This window comes from Schistocerca gregaria, chromosome 3, assembly GCF_023897955.1.
Source record: "Schistocerca gregaria isolate iqSchGreg1 chromosome 3, iqSchGreg1.2, whole genome shotgun sequence".
Classification (NCBI taxonomy): domain Eukaryota; kingdom Metazoa; phylum Arthropoda; class Insecta; order Orthoptera; family Acrididae; genus Schistocerca; species Schistocerca gregaria.
The window spans coordinates 470,583,413-470,603,129 of record NC_064922.1 but is presented as its reverse complement, the minus strand read 5'-3'; the positions used below and the strand labels follow the sequence as shown (position 1 = coordinate 470,603,129).

General features: G+C 40.7%; 1 protein-coding gene across 2 annotated transcripts in view; it reads left to right on the top strand.

Moving 5' to 3' along the window:
• The window catches only part of LOC126354277 (allatotropins-like), a 327,713-nt gene extending 308,294 nt beyond the window's left edge, over nucleotides 1-19,419 (top strand). For both annotated transcript variants that reach the window (XM_050003818.1, XM_050003817.1), the window contains exon 3: nucleotides 18,196-19,419. In XM_050003818.1, coding sequence (XP_049859775.1) covers nucleotides 18,196-18,328 — 133 coding nt within the window. In that variant the 3' untranslated portion in view covers nucleotides 18,329-19,419. The remainder of the gene's footprint in view (nucleotides 1-18,195) is intronic.
• The last annotated feature ends 298 nt before the right edge of the window (nucleotides 19,420-19,717 follow it).

The following is a 19,717-nucleotide window of genomic DNA, read 5'->3' as shown; positions in this document are numbered from 1 at the left end:
AAGATCGACTGTAATTCTTATTATGATGGGCATAAACCACTTGAAATCATTCGACGAAATTTGAAAGTGATCTGAAGCAGCTATGAATCCTTACATTTTCTCGGTTCTCTTGTTTTATACCCTTTTGTGGAGTCATATGTAAGGATGCGCCATGACACATGCGTGAATAAAAAGGCAAAGGATTCCTCTAAGACCTCTCGCGTTCGGCCAAATCCTCGATGACACCAGTTCACTTTTATTGAATATTTTTAAATTGTGACCTTACACTTGCGATTAGCCCAAGGTAGCTGCAGGTACGCAGTGGCTTGACACACCCCTGTGGTCAGTTGCCTGGCTGCATGTACCAAGGAGTATTTTCTCTGGATATTCATGTTTGTAAAATACTCAGTAAAAGTGGATAGGAGCCACTTACGGTTCTGTCGAACTGAGGGATCTTAGAGGAATCCTTACCACTGCATTTTTCGTCTCGACTTTGAGCAGCAGTGTGTCTCCAATGTTTTCCTTAGCCACTCATAAGAAAACCAACCGCGTGATTGCAGCTCTGGGCGTCGCGGTTCTGACGTCCATCGCAGAGGCGTCTGAAGAACTGTGGAATGTGGATAGGAATGTCTCTAACGACCATACAATCGTGTGACCCATCTACGGTGCCGTTGGGCACAATTAGGGAAATATTTTGTGCGAATGTGACATCATTAGACCACCTTATACATCACACGAACACTTGAGCTCTGGCCATATTTCTGCATGTGTCGACATTTTGTTGTTTGATGTGTCGTGGAGCCTGGATAAAGCCTCAGGGCGCCACGCTTTTGCACAGTTACCGGGGAAGGTTTCGGGCACCTTTGAGCCAAATTTCAAACTTACGTGTTCGAATGTTAGACAATTACGGTTCTGTTTCCAAGTTTAGTTACCCAAGAAATAAAAATAATTTACATGGCAAATAGCAATAAAGTAGCATTAATAGAATCAAAAGTTATTCGAATGTATGTAGAGAAAATGTGTATAAAACGTACTAAGATCTAACGAAGTTGATGTTAGCAGTACTTCTACTACTGCTGCTGCTGACACCGCTGCCCCTGATGCCATCAACAGTGACCCAGGCAGATATAAAAGTAATGACAGGTGTATGAAAGTGATGTGTTCTGATAAAGCGAGTTCTGAAAGAAGTAAATGTAGGTAGACTGCATCAAATAGCACTCGTAAGCGAGAAAGTGGTGGTTAGTAATAAGGATCTAGCTGTGTATCGAGTACGTAAGGGACAAATGTACACGTTATTCTTGCTTGAGTAAATATATCATTAACTCTCTTTTGAAGCTGGAGATTTTACTCACTTCTCTAATATAATGAGGGAGGTTATTCCAAAGTCGCGATCATCTTAGCGAAAAGGAATTCGAGAAAGCGTCTGAGTGAAAAACTACCAAACTAGGAAACAGATATGGAGGAGGTCAGCACTCATTTGTGTACACTGTCAGAATGGGCATGAAATTTTGGGTTAAACCTCGAACCATCTAAAACCCATGTGGACCTAATTGGTCATTCTGTGCCAACTATACAGCAGAGGGATGCCCAGTATTTTGCTGTCATGGCAACAGGTGTTTTTTAGCCATGCTGTTCAGAAAAGAACGTTAAGGTCGAAGAGAGATATGACAGACAGTTTACATAGATACGACAGTAGGGCAGACAGAGAGTATGGGGATCTTTGCGCTTGTCTACAGGTAGACAGAGTAGGTATGTCTTAGGTAATGAACAATTATTACTGAGTCGGACGTCACAGGTATATCGAACACATGCGCTCATAACCATTTTCAGACGATGTAAGCTTTCCTGAGCGAGATCTCGCGGGAGAACATTGCTATTATAACCTTTTATACGAATTTATTTCTCAGATAAAATAAAAAGGGTTTTTTACATTTCTGGGCCTTACTGTAAAGTAAAGGAATGTGTCCAGACCAATTTACATTTTCACATATTACGAAACCTACAGGGTTTCTTGAAGAAGGGAGTTTGATATTGATTCCATTTAGGATCAAAGGTATTAGGGATTCCCGATTTTCTGTCTAGTTAGCCTAGAATAACCAACGAAGTCCACTTGGGTTTTAGATGGTTTGAGCTTTAACCATAGCTTCCGTTCCCATTTTGTAAGTGAGCACCAGCCAGTACTGACATCCTCTATATTTATGTTCAAGTTTGATGGAGATCATCAGTATATACTGATTATTTACAATAGGATTAACGAACAGTGAAAAGCGTATAGGAGATAATAGCGAAACCTAATGATGTCTGATTTTTCGTTGTAAAAATTCTGCTGCACTCGCCTTTATCTCTCAGTACAAAGTATTTTTCTGTTGCAAACTAAAACAGTATTTTAATCCAACAAATGACAGCGACTGTGGCTTTTATTATCAAACAATAAATCTGTGGTGGCGTGGGTCTTATTGGAACTAAGATACTGATTTGATTTCTCGCTTTTTACTTATGTTCGCCAGTTACGAATAATATGTTAGCTAGGTGAATTAAAAGCAAAGGCGTCATTATTTCCAGGAACATCGGAGGGAAAGCGGAAGAAGAGTTGAATAAGAATGATTAAGGCCTCTGCGACGGTGAGGAACTGTCTGAAGGTGCGACAAAATAAGTAGGAGTCATTCTGGAAGCCCTTATACATGTAGTATTAGAATTTAATAAAGCTTTAGAAGATCTGAGATGAAATATGGCTCGAAGCATAGGTAACATTCCGGAATTTCTAAAATCATTGGGGGAAGTGGTAACCAAACCACTATCCAAATTGTTTTGTAGAGTTCATGAATCTGGAGGAATACCATCAGACTTCCAGAAAAGTACCACACACACAACACCGAAGATTGTAAGAATCGATATGTGCGCGTGATCTATCGCACAATGAGCTCAAAGTCACTGAAAAGAATAATACCCACGAGAATGGAAAAGAAAAGTGGGGATGTGTTACATGATGATTGGTTTGCCTTTAGAAGATTTAAAGGCATTAGAGAGGCTGTCCCAACATTGCACAAGATAATGCAAGTAACACTTAAATCAAGATACGCTTATAGGATTTGTCGACTTACAAAATGTGTTCGTCATTATCAAATCATTCAAAGTGTTCGGAATTATCAGGAAAATGGTTTTAAGCTATAGGGAAATATGGATAACATACAGTATCTGCAAGATCATGAGTGTATTTCCAGTACCACTTTCTGCAGTTTGAAGAGATGGACATCATTGTGGCAAAGACGAAATATATCACAGACTTATTAAAGTTTTCGATGGGTTTCTTTTATATCTTGTTTTCTGCAAGAAGTCAGAGAAGGCGTCGATAATTTCAAATAATAACAATAAAGGAAAACAATAAAAATTTAGGCAATGTGTAAATGCAACAGAACAAGAGGGTGTGAGAAATAGCCATCTGGGAAGAATGTGGAGCGCAGGGGACCTGTCAACTTTTTGTCCATCCAGAGTACTTCTCAAAGACAGTAAACTGGCAACGTGAAATGTACAGTTCTTTAGCCGCAGACCTTATGTAAGGGAAAACTAGATAAATTTAAGAAACCAAAGTCTGTTTCCTGAGTGTGGAATCTCGCCGTTGTATTTTATCTCTGCATTCACATGTATCTAATTAAATAACCAGGTGAGGAACGTTCTGGATCTTGATTTCGCCTCTTCTGTCTCAGTTATCTCTAGCACTGATTATCGCTTTCAAATCAGTTGAAACGACCTGCAGTTTCTGAATATGAGCTAATACTTCTAGCCAGTACGCTAGACCTAAAAGAGAGAAACTTTCCTACATTTCATTACGTATTGTAATATGCAAATATTATTCACAAAAAATATGCCTAACATTACACGGACTGGTAGAAGGTCAGAAGCTTATGTACAAAACAGTCGAGTAAAGGCGTCTACGGAAAGCACTAACCAGACGAACGAACAGGATGAGAAGACAGGTGTGGAGAACTCCGAGGGTAACTTTTGTTGTACGGTGAGGAGCAGTAGAAGGCAAAAATTATAAACCACGATAGCGATCTGAATTTAAAGAAAATGGAATCAGAATGTTTAGATGAAGGATGTGGCACAGGAGGGCAGAGGAACTGAGGCGGATGGTTGAAACCAGACTGCTACGTTCCTTTCTTCCTCTGTGATTCGTTCTCAGATTTGATGGTTAAGAGTGTAGTCAGAGTGGACCTAGGCCTGGATACACTAACCAGGTTGAGATGAACATAAGTTCCAGTAGTTACCGAGAGATCAAGCGGCTTACACAGGATATGTAACCATGGGAAGCTTTACGAAACTAGTCTTCAGACTGTAGACCACAACAACACCAGCCTCAATAAATTATGTATTGTTTTACTAGATTATACCACGAATATCCTTCTGTGCGTTGAGTTCCAAAAAATAATACGATCAAATTAGTTTTAGGTTGCTGGTTTATTCATCCACAGGTCGTTTACAAAATTATGTCAGACGAGCGGTCTTAACAGACAAAGGAAACCATTTTAGAAACTTTAATAATTATTGCATACAGCTGTATTATCTCATGTAGATCTGAATTAACACGTTGAGATCTTTTTATAAATATTTGCAAAGGCGCCATCTTCGGTCACTGTTCACACTACACGCAAAGAAACACACGTTTTCGGCTTGCATCAGGACTCTGACGACTCTTTCCATTCTACTGAATCCTTCATATTGACCTCTTTGTCCCTCTAAAAAAAAAAACTGAGTCAGCCCCATAGCCGTTAATGAGATGCAGGGTAGACTTCAAGATAATAGTTTTCCATTAAATGAGCGAAAGGAATACTGAGTAACTTGAAGTCAACAGCTGTTTACTTGCACCCCACGATAGCAGTGCGATCGCGGATGGGTACAGGACGCAACATTCCCTGATCCAGTGGTACTTACAAATGCTTCTCACTATTCTCTGTGAAGTTTCTTTTGATCACGATTGTGCTTTATCTGACAGAGTTCTGCTGGAAATTGCGTGCTTTTCCTTCCTTCGACCTTTTAACCGACCTACCGGCCCGTGTTCTACGGGAACCAACAAGACGTGAAAGAAGTGATCTGGGGCGGATAAGAGTCCTAGGACTGACAGGGGATCGAACTACAAATTTCTAGATTCGTAGTTGTCACTTAAGTGCTAAGTCACCAAGTTTGTCATTTGTTACAATAACACACTCGCCTGACAGCAGTTATACCTTACAGACATGGCAATCAATATTGATTTAGACCGAAGCAGCAGAACCTGCACTGCTTGCCGCATACTTTCTCAATACTTCCAATTCTTTAATGAATCAGATTCTCATAATACATTAAAAGTTTCTTGGAGGTTTCTGAGTGCTTTCACAATTGAAACTGAATAAATATTGTTGTTTTCTTCAGTCCTGGGACTGGTTTGATGCAGCTCTCCATGCTACTCAGTCCTGTGCAAGCTTCTTCATCTCCCAGTACCGACTGCAGCCTACATCCTTCTGAATCTGCTTAGTGTATTCACCTCTTGCCATTGCCAGTCTACATTTTATTTGCTCTCTACTTCGACCATCATCAGTTATTTTACTTCCTAAATACTTCCTTTACTACTTCAAGTGTCTCATTTCCTAATCTAATTCCCTCAGCATCACCCGATTTAATTTGACTACATTCCATTATCCCCGTTTTGCTTTTACTGATGTTCATCTTATATCCTCCTTTAAAGACACTTTCCATTGCGTTCTACTGCTCTTCCAGGTCCTTTGCTGTCTCTGACAGAATTACAATGTCATCGGCGAACCTCAATGTTTTTACTTCTTCTAAATGAATTTTAATACCTACTCCGAATTTCTCTTTTGTTTCCTTTACTGCTTGCTCAATATACAGATTGAATAACACCGGGGAGAAGCTACAACCCTGTCACTCCTTTCCCAACCACTGCTTCCCTTTCATGCCCCTCGACTCTTATGACTGCCATCAGGTTTCTGTACAAATTGTAAATAACCTTTCGCTTCCTGTATTTTACCCCTGCCACCTTCAGAATTTGAAAGAGAGTATTCCAGTCAACATTGTCAAAGGCTTTCTCCAAGTCTACAAATGCTAGAAACGTAGGTTTGCCTTTTCTCAATCTTTCTTCTAAGATAAGTCGTAAGGTTAGTATTGCCTCACGTGTTCCAACATTTCTACGGAATCCGAATTGATCCTCCCCGAGGTCCGCATCTACCCGTTTTTCCATTCGTCTGTAAGGAATTTGGATTAGTATTTTGCAGCTGTGACTTATTAAACTGATAGTTCGGTAATTTTCACATCTGTCAGCACCTGCTTTCTTTGGGATTGGAATTATTATATTCTTCTTGAAGTCTGAGGGTATTTCGCCTGTCTCATACATCTTGATCACCAGCTGGTAGAGTTTTGTCATGACTGGCTCTCCCAAGGCGGTCAGTAGTTCCAATGGAATGTTTTCTACTCCGGGGGCCTTGTTTCGACTCAGGTCTTTCAGTGCTCTGTCAAACTCTTCACGCAGTATCGTATCTCCCATTTCGTCTTCATCCACATCCTCTTCCATTTCCATAATATTGTCCTGAAGTACGTCGCCCTTGTATAAACCCTCTGTATACTCCTTCCACCTTTCTGCCTTCCCTTCTTTGCTTAGAACTGGGTTAACATCTGAGCTCTTGATATTCATACAAGTGGTTCTCTTCTCTCCGAAGGTCTCTTTAATTTTTCTGCAGGCAGTATCTATCTTACCCCTAGTGAGATAAGCTTCTACATCCTTACATTTGTCCTCTAGCCATCCCTGCTTAGCCATTTTGCACTTCCTGTCGATCTCATTTTTGAGACGTTTGTATTCCTTTTTGCCTGCTTCATATACTGCATTTTTATATTTTCTCGTTTCATCAATTAAATTCAATATTTCTTCTGTTACCAAAGGATTTCTAGCAGCATCGTCTTTTTACCTACTTTATCCTCTGCTGACTTCACTTTTTCATCCCTCAGAGCTACCCATTCTTCTTCTACTGTGTTTCTTTCCCCCATTCCTGTCAATTTTTCCCTTCTGCTCTCCTTGACAATCTGTACAACCTCTGGTTCTTTCAGCTTATCCAGATCCCATGTCCTTAAATTCCCACCTTTTTGCAGTTTCTTCAGTTTTAATCTACAGGTCATAACCAATAGATTGTGATCAGAGTCCACATCTGCCCCTGGAAATGTCTTACAATTTAAAACCTGACTCCTAAATCTCTGTCTTACCATTATATAATCTATCTGATACCTTTTAATATCTCCAGGATTGTTCCATGTACACAACCTTCTTTTATGAATCTTGAACCAAGTGTTAGCTATGATTAAGTTATGCTCTGTGCAAAATTCTACCAGACGGGTTCCTCTTTCATTTCTTAGCCCCAATCCATATTCACCTACCATGTTTCCTTCTCTCCCTTTTCCTACTGACGAATTCCAGTCACCCATGACTATTAAATTTTCGTCTCCCTTCACTACCTGAATAATTTCTTTTATTTCATGATACATTTCATAAATTTCTTCGTCATCTGCAGAGCTAGTTGGCATATAAACTTGTACTACTGTAGTAGGCATCTGCTTCGTGTCTATCTTGGCCACAATAATGCGTTCACTATGCTGTTTGTAGTAGTTTACCCGCACTCCTATTTTTTTATTCATTATTAAACCTACTCCTGCATTACCCCTATTTGATTTTGTATTTATAACCCTGTATTCACCTGACCAAAAGTCTTGTTCCTCCTGCAACCGAACTTCACTAATTCCCACTATATCTAACTTTAACCTATCCATTTCCATTTTAATTTTTCTATCCTACCTGCCCAATTAAGGGATCTGACATTCCAAGCTCCGATCCGTAGAACACCAGTTTTCTTATTATAAGTGTTCTTATAATAAGTGTAATTTGCGCTACGTTTTAAGGATAGTTAGTTTTTTACTCCTCTCAATGTTTATGACATCATATCATCTCAACTACAGGGGTTGATCAACCATATGGAAACAGAAAAAGCACTACACAGTATCATGCCTAATACGTTACGGCCTTCAAAACAGCTTGCAGTCGTCTTGCAATGTACAATGAGGTAACAAAAGCCATGTGGTACCCCCTTTTTCACGGCGTAATGCAGCAACTCGACGGGACATGGACTCTACAATTCTTTGAAAGACTCCTGCAGAAATTTTGAGCTATTCTGCCTCTCTAGTTGCGAAATTGTTGTCTGTCCAAGATTTTGTGCAAGAACTGACCGCTGGATAAAATCCTATAAATGTTCGATGGGATTCATATCGAGCCTCGTGATGACTGGGTGTTGTGTGATGTCTTTAGGTTAGTTAGGTTTAAGTAGTTCTAAGTTCTAGGGGACTGATGACCATAGATGTTAAGTCCCATAGTGCTCAGAGTCATTTGAACCATTCATATCGAGCGATCTGGGTGGCTAAACCATTCGCTCGAAATGTTCAGAATGTTCTCCAAACCAATCGCGAGCAATTGTGGTGCGGTAATACGGCGCATTGTCTTCCATAAACATTATATCGTTGTCTTTTTAACATGAAGTCCATGAATGGTTGCACATGGTGTCCAAATAGCCAACATAAGCATTTCGAATCAATTATGATTCAGTTGGACCAGAGGACCCAGGCCACACCATTATGGAGCCAAAGCTAGCTTGCACAGTGCTTTGTTAACAAGCGGCGTCCATGGCTTCGTAGGGTCAGCGCCACGCTCGAAACCTACCTTCAGATTTTACCAACTAAAATCGGGACTCATCTGACCAGGCTACGGTTTTCCAGTTGTATGGGTTCTAAACGACATGGTCAGTAGCCCAAGAGGGTGCAGGCGACATCGTGCTGTTAGCAAAGAAAATCGCGTCGATCGCCTGGGTCATAGCCCATTAACGCCGAATTTCGCCGGTTTGTCCTAACGTTCGACGTGCGTACCGCATTGATAACTGAGCGCAGTGTTCCTCGTGCGTTAGCACTGACAACTCTACGCACTCGCCACTGCTGTCGCTCGTTAAGTAAAGGCCGTCGCCTAGTGCGTTGTCCATTACGAGAGGTAATACCTAAAATTTGGTGTTCTCGGCACACTCTTGACCTCGGAATATTCTACTCCGTAACGATGTGCGGAAAGGAATGTGACACGCATCTATCTCTAACTTCCATTCCGCATTCAGAGTCTGTTAATTCCCGGCGCATGTCGGAAACCTTTTGACATGAATCAACTGAGTAGAAATTACAGCTCAGCTAACGCACTGTCGTTTTATACCCTGTGAACGTGATACTACAGCCATCTGTAGATGTGTATATCGCTATCCCATTACTTTTCTCACTTCAGTGTATAAATACATAGTCTGTATAGTTTTCATGGAATTCTTCCTGAAAAATAGCGACAAGTTCAGGAAGCCGATGATGGAGATGACCGACAATCACGCACCCTTCTCTCCAAAGTAAGAGTGGGCCACAAAGGCTCTGTAACACAGTTCTTTTGATAGTGATGTCTAGTGGACATGAGACAATTTACCCAAGTGGTCCCGAAAACAGTCCTGGACGTGTGGATAGATTCCCTGTCGTCTTGGAACACAACATAACCATGGGGAAACATACGTTGTACCAAGGGAAGATCTGATCAACCAAAATGGTTATCATTCTTGGCAGTTAAGCGATGTTTCAGAGCAACAACAAGGCCCTTGGAATACTACGATATGGTTTCTCAACTCATCGACGAACCACCGACATGTTTCATTCTTGGATAAATACTCGGCCAGAAGATGGAAACAGTGTGAAACAAGAGTCGTGTTGTTATCGTGCTGACGGCGATCGCGGGTGTGACATTTAGTTCCGCAGTGATTCTTGCAGCAGTTGTTCATTTATTTCCTGTCACAAACCTCTTGGATGACCGTCTGACAATTGAAAACACACTTTGGAATGTGTTGTGACTTCGCAGATGACGCCTTTGGGTTTTCGATATATACGGTACAAATCTTCAAAGCGGTGCCTCTTGTAGCACAACCAACACTTCGGTTACTAGGTGACGGTATCATTCGCCACAAGAGCACCAACAGTTCGCACACCGAGTGAGGTGGCGCAGTGGTTAGCACACTGGACTCGCATTCGGGAGGACGACGGTTCAATCCCGTCTCCAGCCATCCTGATTTAGGTTTTCCGTGATTTCCCTAAATCGTTTCAGGCAAATGCCGGGATGGTTCCTTTGAAAGGGCACGGCCGATTTCATCCTTCCCTAACCCGAGCTTGTGCTCCGTCTCTAATGACCTCGTTGTCGACGGGACGTTAAAAAAAACACTAATCCAACTAACAGTTCGCCCGTGGCGTTGAGCTCCGACATGATGTACTCACTACAAAAAAACACCGTTCTGACCGCGAAAGCCTCTTGTAACGCTTTGAAACGTTGCACATGTGTCGCTCGTGATCAAACACAACAGCATAGCCTGAAGGATTGGCTAGCACCTGCATCATGTTCAGGCATGCTGTTCGCTCAAGGGTTTCCACATTTTTACCCGCCTACAGAAGGTGTCGTACTACAATGCAATTCTGCAGGCACATTTAGCTGTATATGTGGATACTGTCTGAAAAATTTGTTTTGCGTAGTGTTTGTGGTAACAAGTGATAAATTAAAACCTCACGCGTCCTGTTGAAGTTGTATTGCACGAACAGCGGAAATGTACTGAGTGTAAAGCTTTTCCGTTTCACCAATTTGTGGGGGATGTCAGTGGGGATGAGTATCGGGAAGACTTCATATTATGTATTATCTTTGTTGTTAGTCGTTCAGTGCTCTTATTATCAAATACTGATTGAGTATAGTGTGGGGAATTTGCGCGGCATGAATTGTCTCAAGACACATTTTCTAGCTTTCATATTTGACTTATAGAGATAAGCTTTCAACGTAAACTTATACAGCTTAATAAGTAAATGACGATAACAATTTTAAATTTTTAAATTAGGTCAATAGTTATACGAAATAATAAAAAATCATAAATACTTTGGCCCTGGAAGCTCTCACATAGGCAACCTGCACTTACGAGTGTGTGACCTTATTAGCCGTTTAGTAATATACCGGCTTGTTAAGTAGATACTTGCATTAATATTAACACACATATGGAAAGGACCAATTCTAAATTCCTGCAAGATCATCAGAATTTAATATTTCTGGGGTTTCCTTAATCTGATTACGGCAAATTTCGGAGTGATCCAACGACTAATACACGTGCAATACAAATACGTAGATTCCCATGGCCGGAGACGATAGCATTAAAATTATTCAGAGACGACTGTCTCGTCACCTTAGAAAAATATTAAAATTCTAAATCCGAACCATGGTGTAACAGTCTTCTTCAGGTATTACATTAATGTGCGTACATCAGTCCACGTCCCAAGGAACGAGGCTGCAGCACGTCTGAAACTTCGCTGATTTTAGTAGTTTAGCATATCAAATGATGACGTGGCAGTATACTTCAACGATTTAATGACAAAGAAACGTCCAGTTGGCTTAATCATATTAGTATTCGAACTTACGGTCTGTCCCTTCTGATCTCGCTTCTGATGGGGCGTTAAACACCAAAGGTCCCCCACATACGACAGCTGAGACGCTGGGCAACTCTAAGTAACCACTATTCTCTTCTAATTATTATGAATGAGTTCAACCAATGAAACATTTTAACTGCCATCAATGTCTGCAAAATATAGCCCAATCATACTTTTCAGTTATTTATTCACTTGCTATTGTAACAGAGCAGTCATTCTCAGACTCTAATTATATGACATGTGAACAAAACGCATTAGCCAAACACCACGTACTTTTGTGCGTTAATCCTACCATGCCCTGCATCTTATCCCAGATTAAACTGTCTGCTCTCATTATCTACCATAATAACTGATTAAGAGACTCAGAGGCGACACACATACGTCTAAATGACAGATTAATGGCGTCAACAAAAGTGTCGCAAAGTAGCGCAGGAATGTGCAGCACAACTTCCTACTAGATCTGTGTGCATTGACTTGCCAGATTCGGCGACGCACTGAAACGAAGAAGAAAGGCAGAAACGTCCCTCCCCATTTGTGCGTCAGCGGCTACACTAAGTGATGCGTTTCGAAAACGGCGTAAGTGCTTCATTAACACAGTGACACACTTGCGAAATCTAGTATCAGGTTTATGCTGGCTATTGTTTCTCAACTAGTGACGCGACACACCGGTAAACAAGACTGGAAAAGTACCTGGTGTTCGTTTCAGATGCAGATAGTACCGTTATCAGTGGCGTGATGCAACTTTTATCCTTCAAGGTAATGAACCAGCTAACACTTAGCAACACCATTTCCCTCATTGCAACTCTTTATTTGTCCCACAAACTACGTTGAATGTTACGCAATAAATGAGTAGTTAGCAGTTACTAAGAAGCAGTACGTGTGCTGAAGCCTTTAAACAAGCAATGAGGTCGGGTTAATTTGGATAAATAGGGTTAGCGTCTTTCATTAATAATCAAAACACCCTCGGCCCGGGTTCGAAACCCGCTACCGTTAAAATTTTGATTAATAAACAGCGTTGGCGGCCGAAGACTTCCGGCATATGAGGTCGCCCTCATTCTGCCAACAGCCTTGCCAAAGATGGCGGAAAAGCCAACAGAGGTTCACGGCATTCTCTTGTCTTTGGGGTGGGAAACTGCACCCAAAAGGCGAAAGAATCAGCAGCAGTCAATGGCATGAGGCTGCACAAGCCAATGGACACCACTGCATTAAAGACACATTACCTGTATCCACAGGACATGTGGCCTGTAATTGAAAAAGTGTCATGATGATCTCTCCATTGAAAAAAGATTCCGGAATAATCCCCCATTCGGATCTCCACGAGGGGACTGCCACCAAGGGGGTGGTGACCATGAGAAAAAGCATGAATAACCAACGAAAGGCTAACGGTCGGTGAGACGGGGCGAGGAATGTAAGAAGCTTGAACGTGGTAGGGAAACAAGAAAATCTGAAAAGGGAATTGCAAACTCTCACTCTAGATATAGGAGGGGCAGTGAAGTGAAATGGAAAAAGGACATGGATTTCTGGACAGATAAGTGCAGGATAATATCAACAGCAGAGGAAAATGGTGTAACAGGAGTAGGAATCGTTAACAATAGCACGGTAGGTAAGAGAGTGCGTTACTGTGAACAGTTCAGTGATAGGGTTATTCTTATGATAAACACAGTCGGGAAGAATCAATACTCAATGAAGTGTGATACGGAAGCACTAATGAACGACGAGATATGCTTGAAGTTCTCTAAGGCTGTAGAGGTCAGTAGGCAGTATAGTTGAAGACAAATGGATATCTCTAAAAAGGGCAATCACAGAAGTTGGAAAGAAAAACATAGGTTCAAAGAAGGTAACAGAAGAAATTCTTCAGTTAATCGATGAAAGAAGAAAGTACAAAAATGTTCAGGGAAATTGAGGAATACACAAGTCGCCGAAGAATGAAATAAATAGGAAATGCAGGGACGCTAAGACGAAATGGCCACATGAAAAACGTGAAGAAATCGAAAAATAAATGATTGTCAGAAGGACAGTGTCAGCCTAAAGGTAAATCAAGGCAACTTTAGGTGAAAAAATAACAGTGGTAACATTAAGAGTGCTACGGGTATTCCACTGTTAAATGCAAAGGAGACAGCGGATAGGTGGAAAGAGTCCTCTATAAGGGGTGGTGGTGGTGGTGGGGGGGGGGGGGTAGGTTTGCCTGACGTGATAGAAGAAAAAACAGGAGTAGATTTAGAAAAGATAGGGGGATTCAGTATTAGAAACAGAATTTAAGAGAGATTTGGAGGACTTAAGACCAAATATAGCATAAGCGATAGAAACATTCTATCTGAATTTCTAAAATCATTTTGGGAAGTGACAACAAAGAGACTATTCAAGCTGGTGGGTATAAAGTACGAGTCTGGTAATATAACATCTGAATTTTGGAAAAAATATTATCCACACTATTCTGAAGACTGCAAGAGCCGAGAAGTGCGAGTATTATCTCACAATCAGCTTAATAGATCATGCATCCAAGTTGATGACATGAATTTTAAAAATGGCTCTAATTACTATGAGACTTAACAACTGAGGTCATCAGTCCCCTAGATTTAGAACTACTTAACCTAACTAACCTAAAGACATCACACACATCCATGCCCGAGGCAGGATTCGAACCTGCGACCGTAGCAGCAGTGCGGTTCCAAACAGAAGCGCCTAGAACTGCTCGGCCACAGCGGCCGGCATGACATGAAAAATATATAGAAGAATGGAAAATGGAGGGTGTATTAGACGACGATGATTCTGGCTTTAGGGAACGTAAGAGCACCAGAGGGGTAGTTCTGATGTCGCTGTTGTTAACTGATGCAAGAATAGAGAAAAATCCAGAGAATTTCGTAGGAATTGTCGACCTGGAAAAAGAGTTCGACGATGTTAAACGGTGCAAGGTGTTCGAAATTCTGAGGAAATCTATAGGGAGAGACGGGCAATATGTACAAGAGCCAAGAAGGAATAATGAGAGTGGACGACCAAGAACGTACAGCTCGTATTAAAACGGTTGTAAGACAGGAATATAATCTTTCGCCCCTTGTGTTCAATGTTCACATCAAAGAGGCAATGGTGGAAATAAAAGAAACTGTCAGGACTGGAATTAAAATTAAAGGTGAATGGATATCAATGATACATTTCGCCGATGACATTGCTATCCTGAGTGAAAGCGAAGAATAGTTACATGATCTTCTGAACCGAATGAACTGTCTGATGAGTACAGAACATGGATTTAGAATAAATCGAAGAATGACGAGAGTAATGAGAAGTAACAGAAATGAGAACTAGCAGCTTCAGGATTGATAGTCACGAAATAGAAGAAGTTAAGGAATTCTGCTACCTAGGCTGCAGACTACCAGTGGTGGATGGATCAAGGAGGACATCAAAATAGACAGGTACTTGAAAAAACGGCATTCCTAGTCAAAATAAGTCTACTAGCAAGAAACATATTCCTTAATTTGAAGAAGAAATTTCTGAGAATGTACATTTGGAGAACAGCTTTGTATGGTAGGGAAACATGGGCTGCGGGAAAACCGGAACAGAGCCGGCCGCTGTGGCCGTGCGGTTCTAGCCGCTTCAGTCCGGAACCGCGAGACTGCTACGGTTTCAGGTTCGAATGCTGCCTAGGGCATGGATGTGTGTGGTGCCCTTAGGTCAGTTAGGTTTAATTAGTTCTAAGTTCTAGGCGACTGATGGCCTTAGATGTTAAGTCCCATAGTGCTCAGAGCCATTTGAACCGGAACGGAAGAGAATCGAAGCATTTGAGGTGTGGTGCTATAGACGAATTTTGAAAATTAGGTGGACTGATAAGTTGAGGAATGAGGATGGTCTACCCAGAATCGGAAAAAAAAGGGAATGTGTGTAAAATACTGACAAGGAGAAGCAACAGGATGGTAGGACACCTGTTAAGACATCAGGGAATGACTTCCACAGTACTAAAGGGAGCTGTAGAGTACAGAAACTGTAGAGGAAGACAAAGATTGGAATACATCCAGTAGCTAACTGAAGACGTAGGTTTCAAGCGCTACTCTCGGATGAAGAGGTTGGCACAGGGAGGAGTTCGTAGCTGATAGCAGCAAACCATTCAGATGACTAGTGACTCAAAAAAATAAAACTAAATTTCCCACTAAATGTGAATTTATAATGTCACGATGATGGAACACATCTTACTTTGAAACCTGAGAGTTTTGTTAACATCTAAGCTGGTACATCTACAAGCTCTTTCAAACTGTCCAATCATCCCCGCAGTAGATCGCTAACCGTGTAATGTCTATATATAACCATACACTCTCCTTAGCGATCTCCGGTGTTTTCAACTTTTGTCTGGATGACAAGCATGAAAATAAGACTCTGATTGCCCCACATTGGTATTAGACAAACAAGCTAATCACAATTCACAAACTAGGCTGGTGCTACGGTATCAAAAACCAAATGACGAAAACGTGTGGAAAATTTGTACTCTCGTTCATCAAATAGTTCTATAAAAGGTTTATCTTAGACGGATTTAAATTTAGACAGTCATTAAACATTTCAAATTGTTTCTGCAGAATTCTGCAAATCTCGTAAGCAAAACATAAAGAAAAAAAATGAAGTTGTCTGCAGGTTCTCATCCACGTAACACCAGAGCAGATTAAACTCTCTACATTTTAAGTTGACCGGTCACGCTCGAGTTTCAGTCTCCATCCACTTCAGAGCTGTAGTGATTATCACAGTATCGTGCAGTGACCATGTAATTAGGGAGGAATTTTCGCGCCTAGAGTGCAGTACCACCATGAATGTACCACGAATCTCTGTTTTCCATAATCGAACACCTCCATTTCAGCAGGAGCCAACATTTTATTAGTAAATATACTATCTTGGTGAAAGAGTGTACACAGTCTTCTTCTCCTTCCTCTTGCTCATCTTATTCGTCTTTATTTTGAGAAGTATGCTTCTCGTCCATTCTGGTCTTCATCTAGCGATCTTTTCCGTGGTCTTCCGGGGTATCGTTTTCTTTGTGTCCACAGTTCAAATTGTTATGCTGGGTCTTTCTCCTAGTATATAGTAGTGGTTATTTGTGTTTATAATTTGTAACACTTATTAGGAATACGTAATCGGCTTTTCATAGTTATTAAGATGTTCTTTTATAAAAGGTAATGTTACGTCCGTTGTTGCCTAGTAGTCTGGCATTACCTTCGTACTGTTTACTTTCAGTAAATGTAGCTGTAACAGTGATCCTTCATAATTCAGTAACTCTGCGTTTATTCCATTTTGTAATGTGTCTTTTCTTCTTTCATTTGTCTTAGAGTTTTATAGGGATCGTTCGCTTTTGTACTGCTCACATGTCTTGCCTCATTTCCTTCCTTATGTGACCTCTGGTAGTTGCCAGTCTAAGCAGTTTTTTTCCGTCGTTAGGTTGGACTCTCCCAAAGAAACGACTGGCGCTTTGTTTCAATGTTTCAGGATCATACAGGTAGGTAAAAGCCCACGGCATCTACATATTTGACATTTATTATCTGAATGTCAAGCAGTTTTCCTTCCTTACTTAATCTTAACATCCGTTACTACAGTCTTACCATAACTTTATTTGTCGTATAAGATCATAACTGTACTTTTCGTATATTTATTTACGTCGTTTGATCATTTATTTGTATTTTTACGGATAGTATTGACATGAAAGGGAAAGCTGCTATACAACTTAAGGCGGACATTTAACGTGGCACTGCGTTCCCGACGGACTGGCCGCCAGCAACACGATAAAGTTCATAAAACCATTTTAGTGGGTCAGAGTGAGGCCCGTAACATTTTTCTCGACTGGATGCGGTAAGGAGTCACCTGTCTTCCTCTTTCAAACAAAAACTTCACTGCCGAGCGAGGTGGCGCATTGGTCAGCACACTGGTCTCGCATTCCGGACGATGATGCTTCAAACCCGGGTCCGGCCATTATGATTTACGTTTTCTACAATTTACCTATATCGCTTCAGGTAAATGCCTGGATGGTTCCTGTGAAACGGAACGGCCGACTTCCTTCCCCATCCATCCCTATCCCGATAGGCCCGATAACCTCGCTGTTTCGTCCCCTCCCCAAGATCAACAAACCAACCAAAAATTTCATTGGCTACCAAGATTCGGCGAGAATAATACTGCAAAATGTTTTCCATGTTACGCAACTGTTACATTGCTCAGTAAGCACAATAAACTTCTTAATAAAACAGGCGCTGCTATCTCCTATTTATTCGTCAACATCCGGCCCTCGACTCTCAGTAAATATGTCCTTCATGGATGAACGTCCAAGTGCAAGTTGTGACACATGGACGACGACATACGACATCTTGTGTCTGGCCGTGCACTTATAGCAAAAGCGATGAAGACGACTGTTTACGTAAAGCGGGGGTAATCTAGGGACTGAGGTCCGGTCCGGCACAAATTTTCGCCGTCACCCTTCCATACACAGCCGATTCGGCTCATATTTGCAATTTAGAATACATTTTCTCCGAAAAAAATAAAGTTTAATCTTAACGAGTAACAAACACTTTATCTCACAGGAAACTGTTTGAGAAAAGTATAATGATTCAGTTATTTATTAAAAGTATCACACCTGTGAATAGAATTTAATCAGTCATAAATTTTTTGTTCAAACATACGTTCATTGCTCTAAGAAAGTCTCTGTTTGTGCAGCTTCCCTGTGGAATGGTTCGCCGCCGAGATGCAGAACAACCCGGAACTGGCTCGCATGATCGTCAGCAAGTTCGTGGACGCTAACCAGGATGGAGAACTGACGGCAGAGGAACTCCTCAGGCCCACTTACTGAGTCCCCCACCTGAAACTTACACATGCCATAGGCATATTAAGAAACTCCCACACCTCTGAGTCACTTGTTTGTAATGTCGACATATGTGTATCGTTATGTTCCAATAAAATAACTTTCAATGTTTCGTAAGAACTTTCCTCTCATTTTGTTTGCAGATTCAGACCAGATCCCTAGCCTTCTAGAAAGTGGTAGCACTTCATTGCCTGAATGGATCTTTTAAAAAATTTAAACATTTACACTCTCCTGTTCCTTTCCTTGCATGCTCTTTTACGGCATACGAATATTTGAATCAGATTATTTATAGCGCAGTGTTAGACTGAAACTCGTGTTCATGTCTTGCAAGGCAGTTGAGTGTGGGAAAACATTACACTTCCTACCTACACATTGATAATTATAGTTTAAGTCTCATACTTTATTCCGAGTGATAAAATACGAATAACTGAAAATATACTGAGATCTTGCCTAATGTTTAAGAACCTCTAGCTACTCTATGTCTTTCAACTTGTTCTATCTCACTTACGAAAATAATAGAGAGATGAGAAACGTTTTTCTTGATGTAACTATGGCATGTGTAGATACACAGCTGAGAAAACCTTGAACAGTAGACTATATTTTTATCAGTTATTTGGGAAATAGTAACCTCCTGTAGAAAAAATTCCTTAATAACTTGTCGTTTCCTTTCTTTACATATGTGACTTCTCTAATTAGAATGAGATTTTGTTTGTAGTAGAACTGTTACTAAGATAAAGTTTCCAGTACATTCTAGTTCTTTTAAATATGTACATCTAACAAATGATCAAATAAAATATTACCTGAAGTATGTAATATGTGTATGTTGTAAATAATTTGTAGAGGGATTATTTTCGCACAGATTGCTGGAATATATTCCTGTTAAGGGCAGATATTCTAAAAAATATAGGTAGTGTGGAAGATTCGCGTCAGCCTTCCTGCTATTTATCATAATCCTCTCAAACGACTGGATTTAGAGTACGAGAGGAAGTAAGACACAAATTAGGTAAGATGAATATAACCTCGTGTATGTTCTGTACAGACCGTTTAGTTGAAAATAAAACAAAAATTCTGTTAACCAACTTCCATTTTTCTTTCATGTCCAACGAATTGCTCTGATTTAAACTTAACAATTATAGTGAGTGTATTATGTAGAGCATACGTACTGCAATAATAAAAATAGCTTTGATGCTTACCATGACCTCAGAGCTTTTTAAGACTTACGGCCTCCATTGGTATCAACAACGCACGAGTTCTTTTGACATCCACTGAAAGCATTATACAGAGTCAAAGATGAAGTTAATAGTAGTTACTTATTAAAAAATACTTTATTGCTAAAATGAAAGGCGTTTCAAAAGCAGTAAGTAGTTGGGAACTATT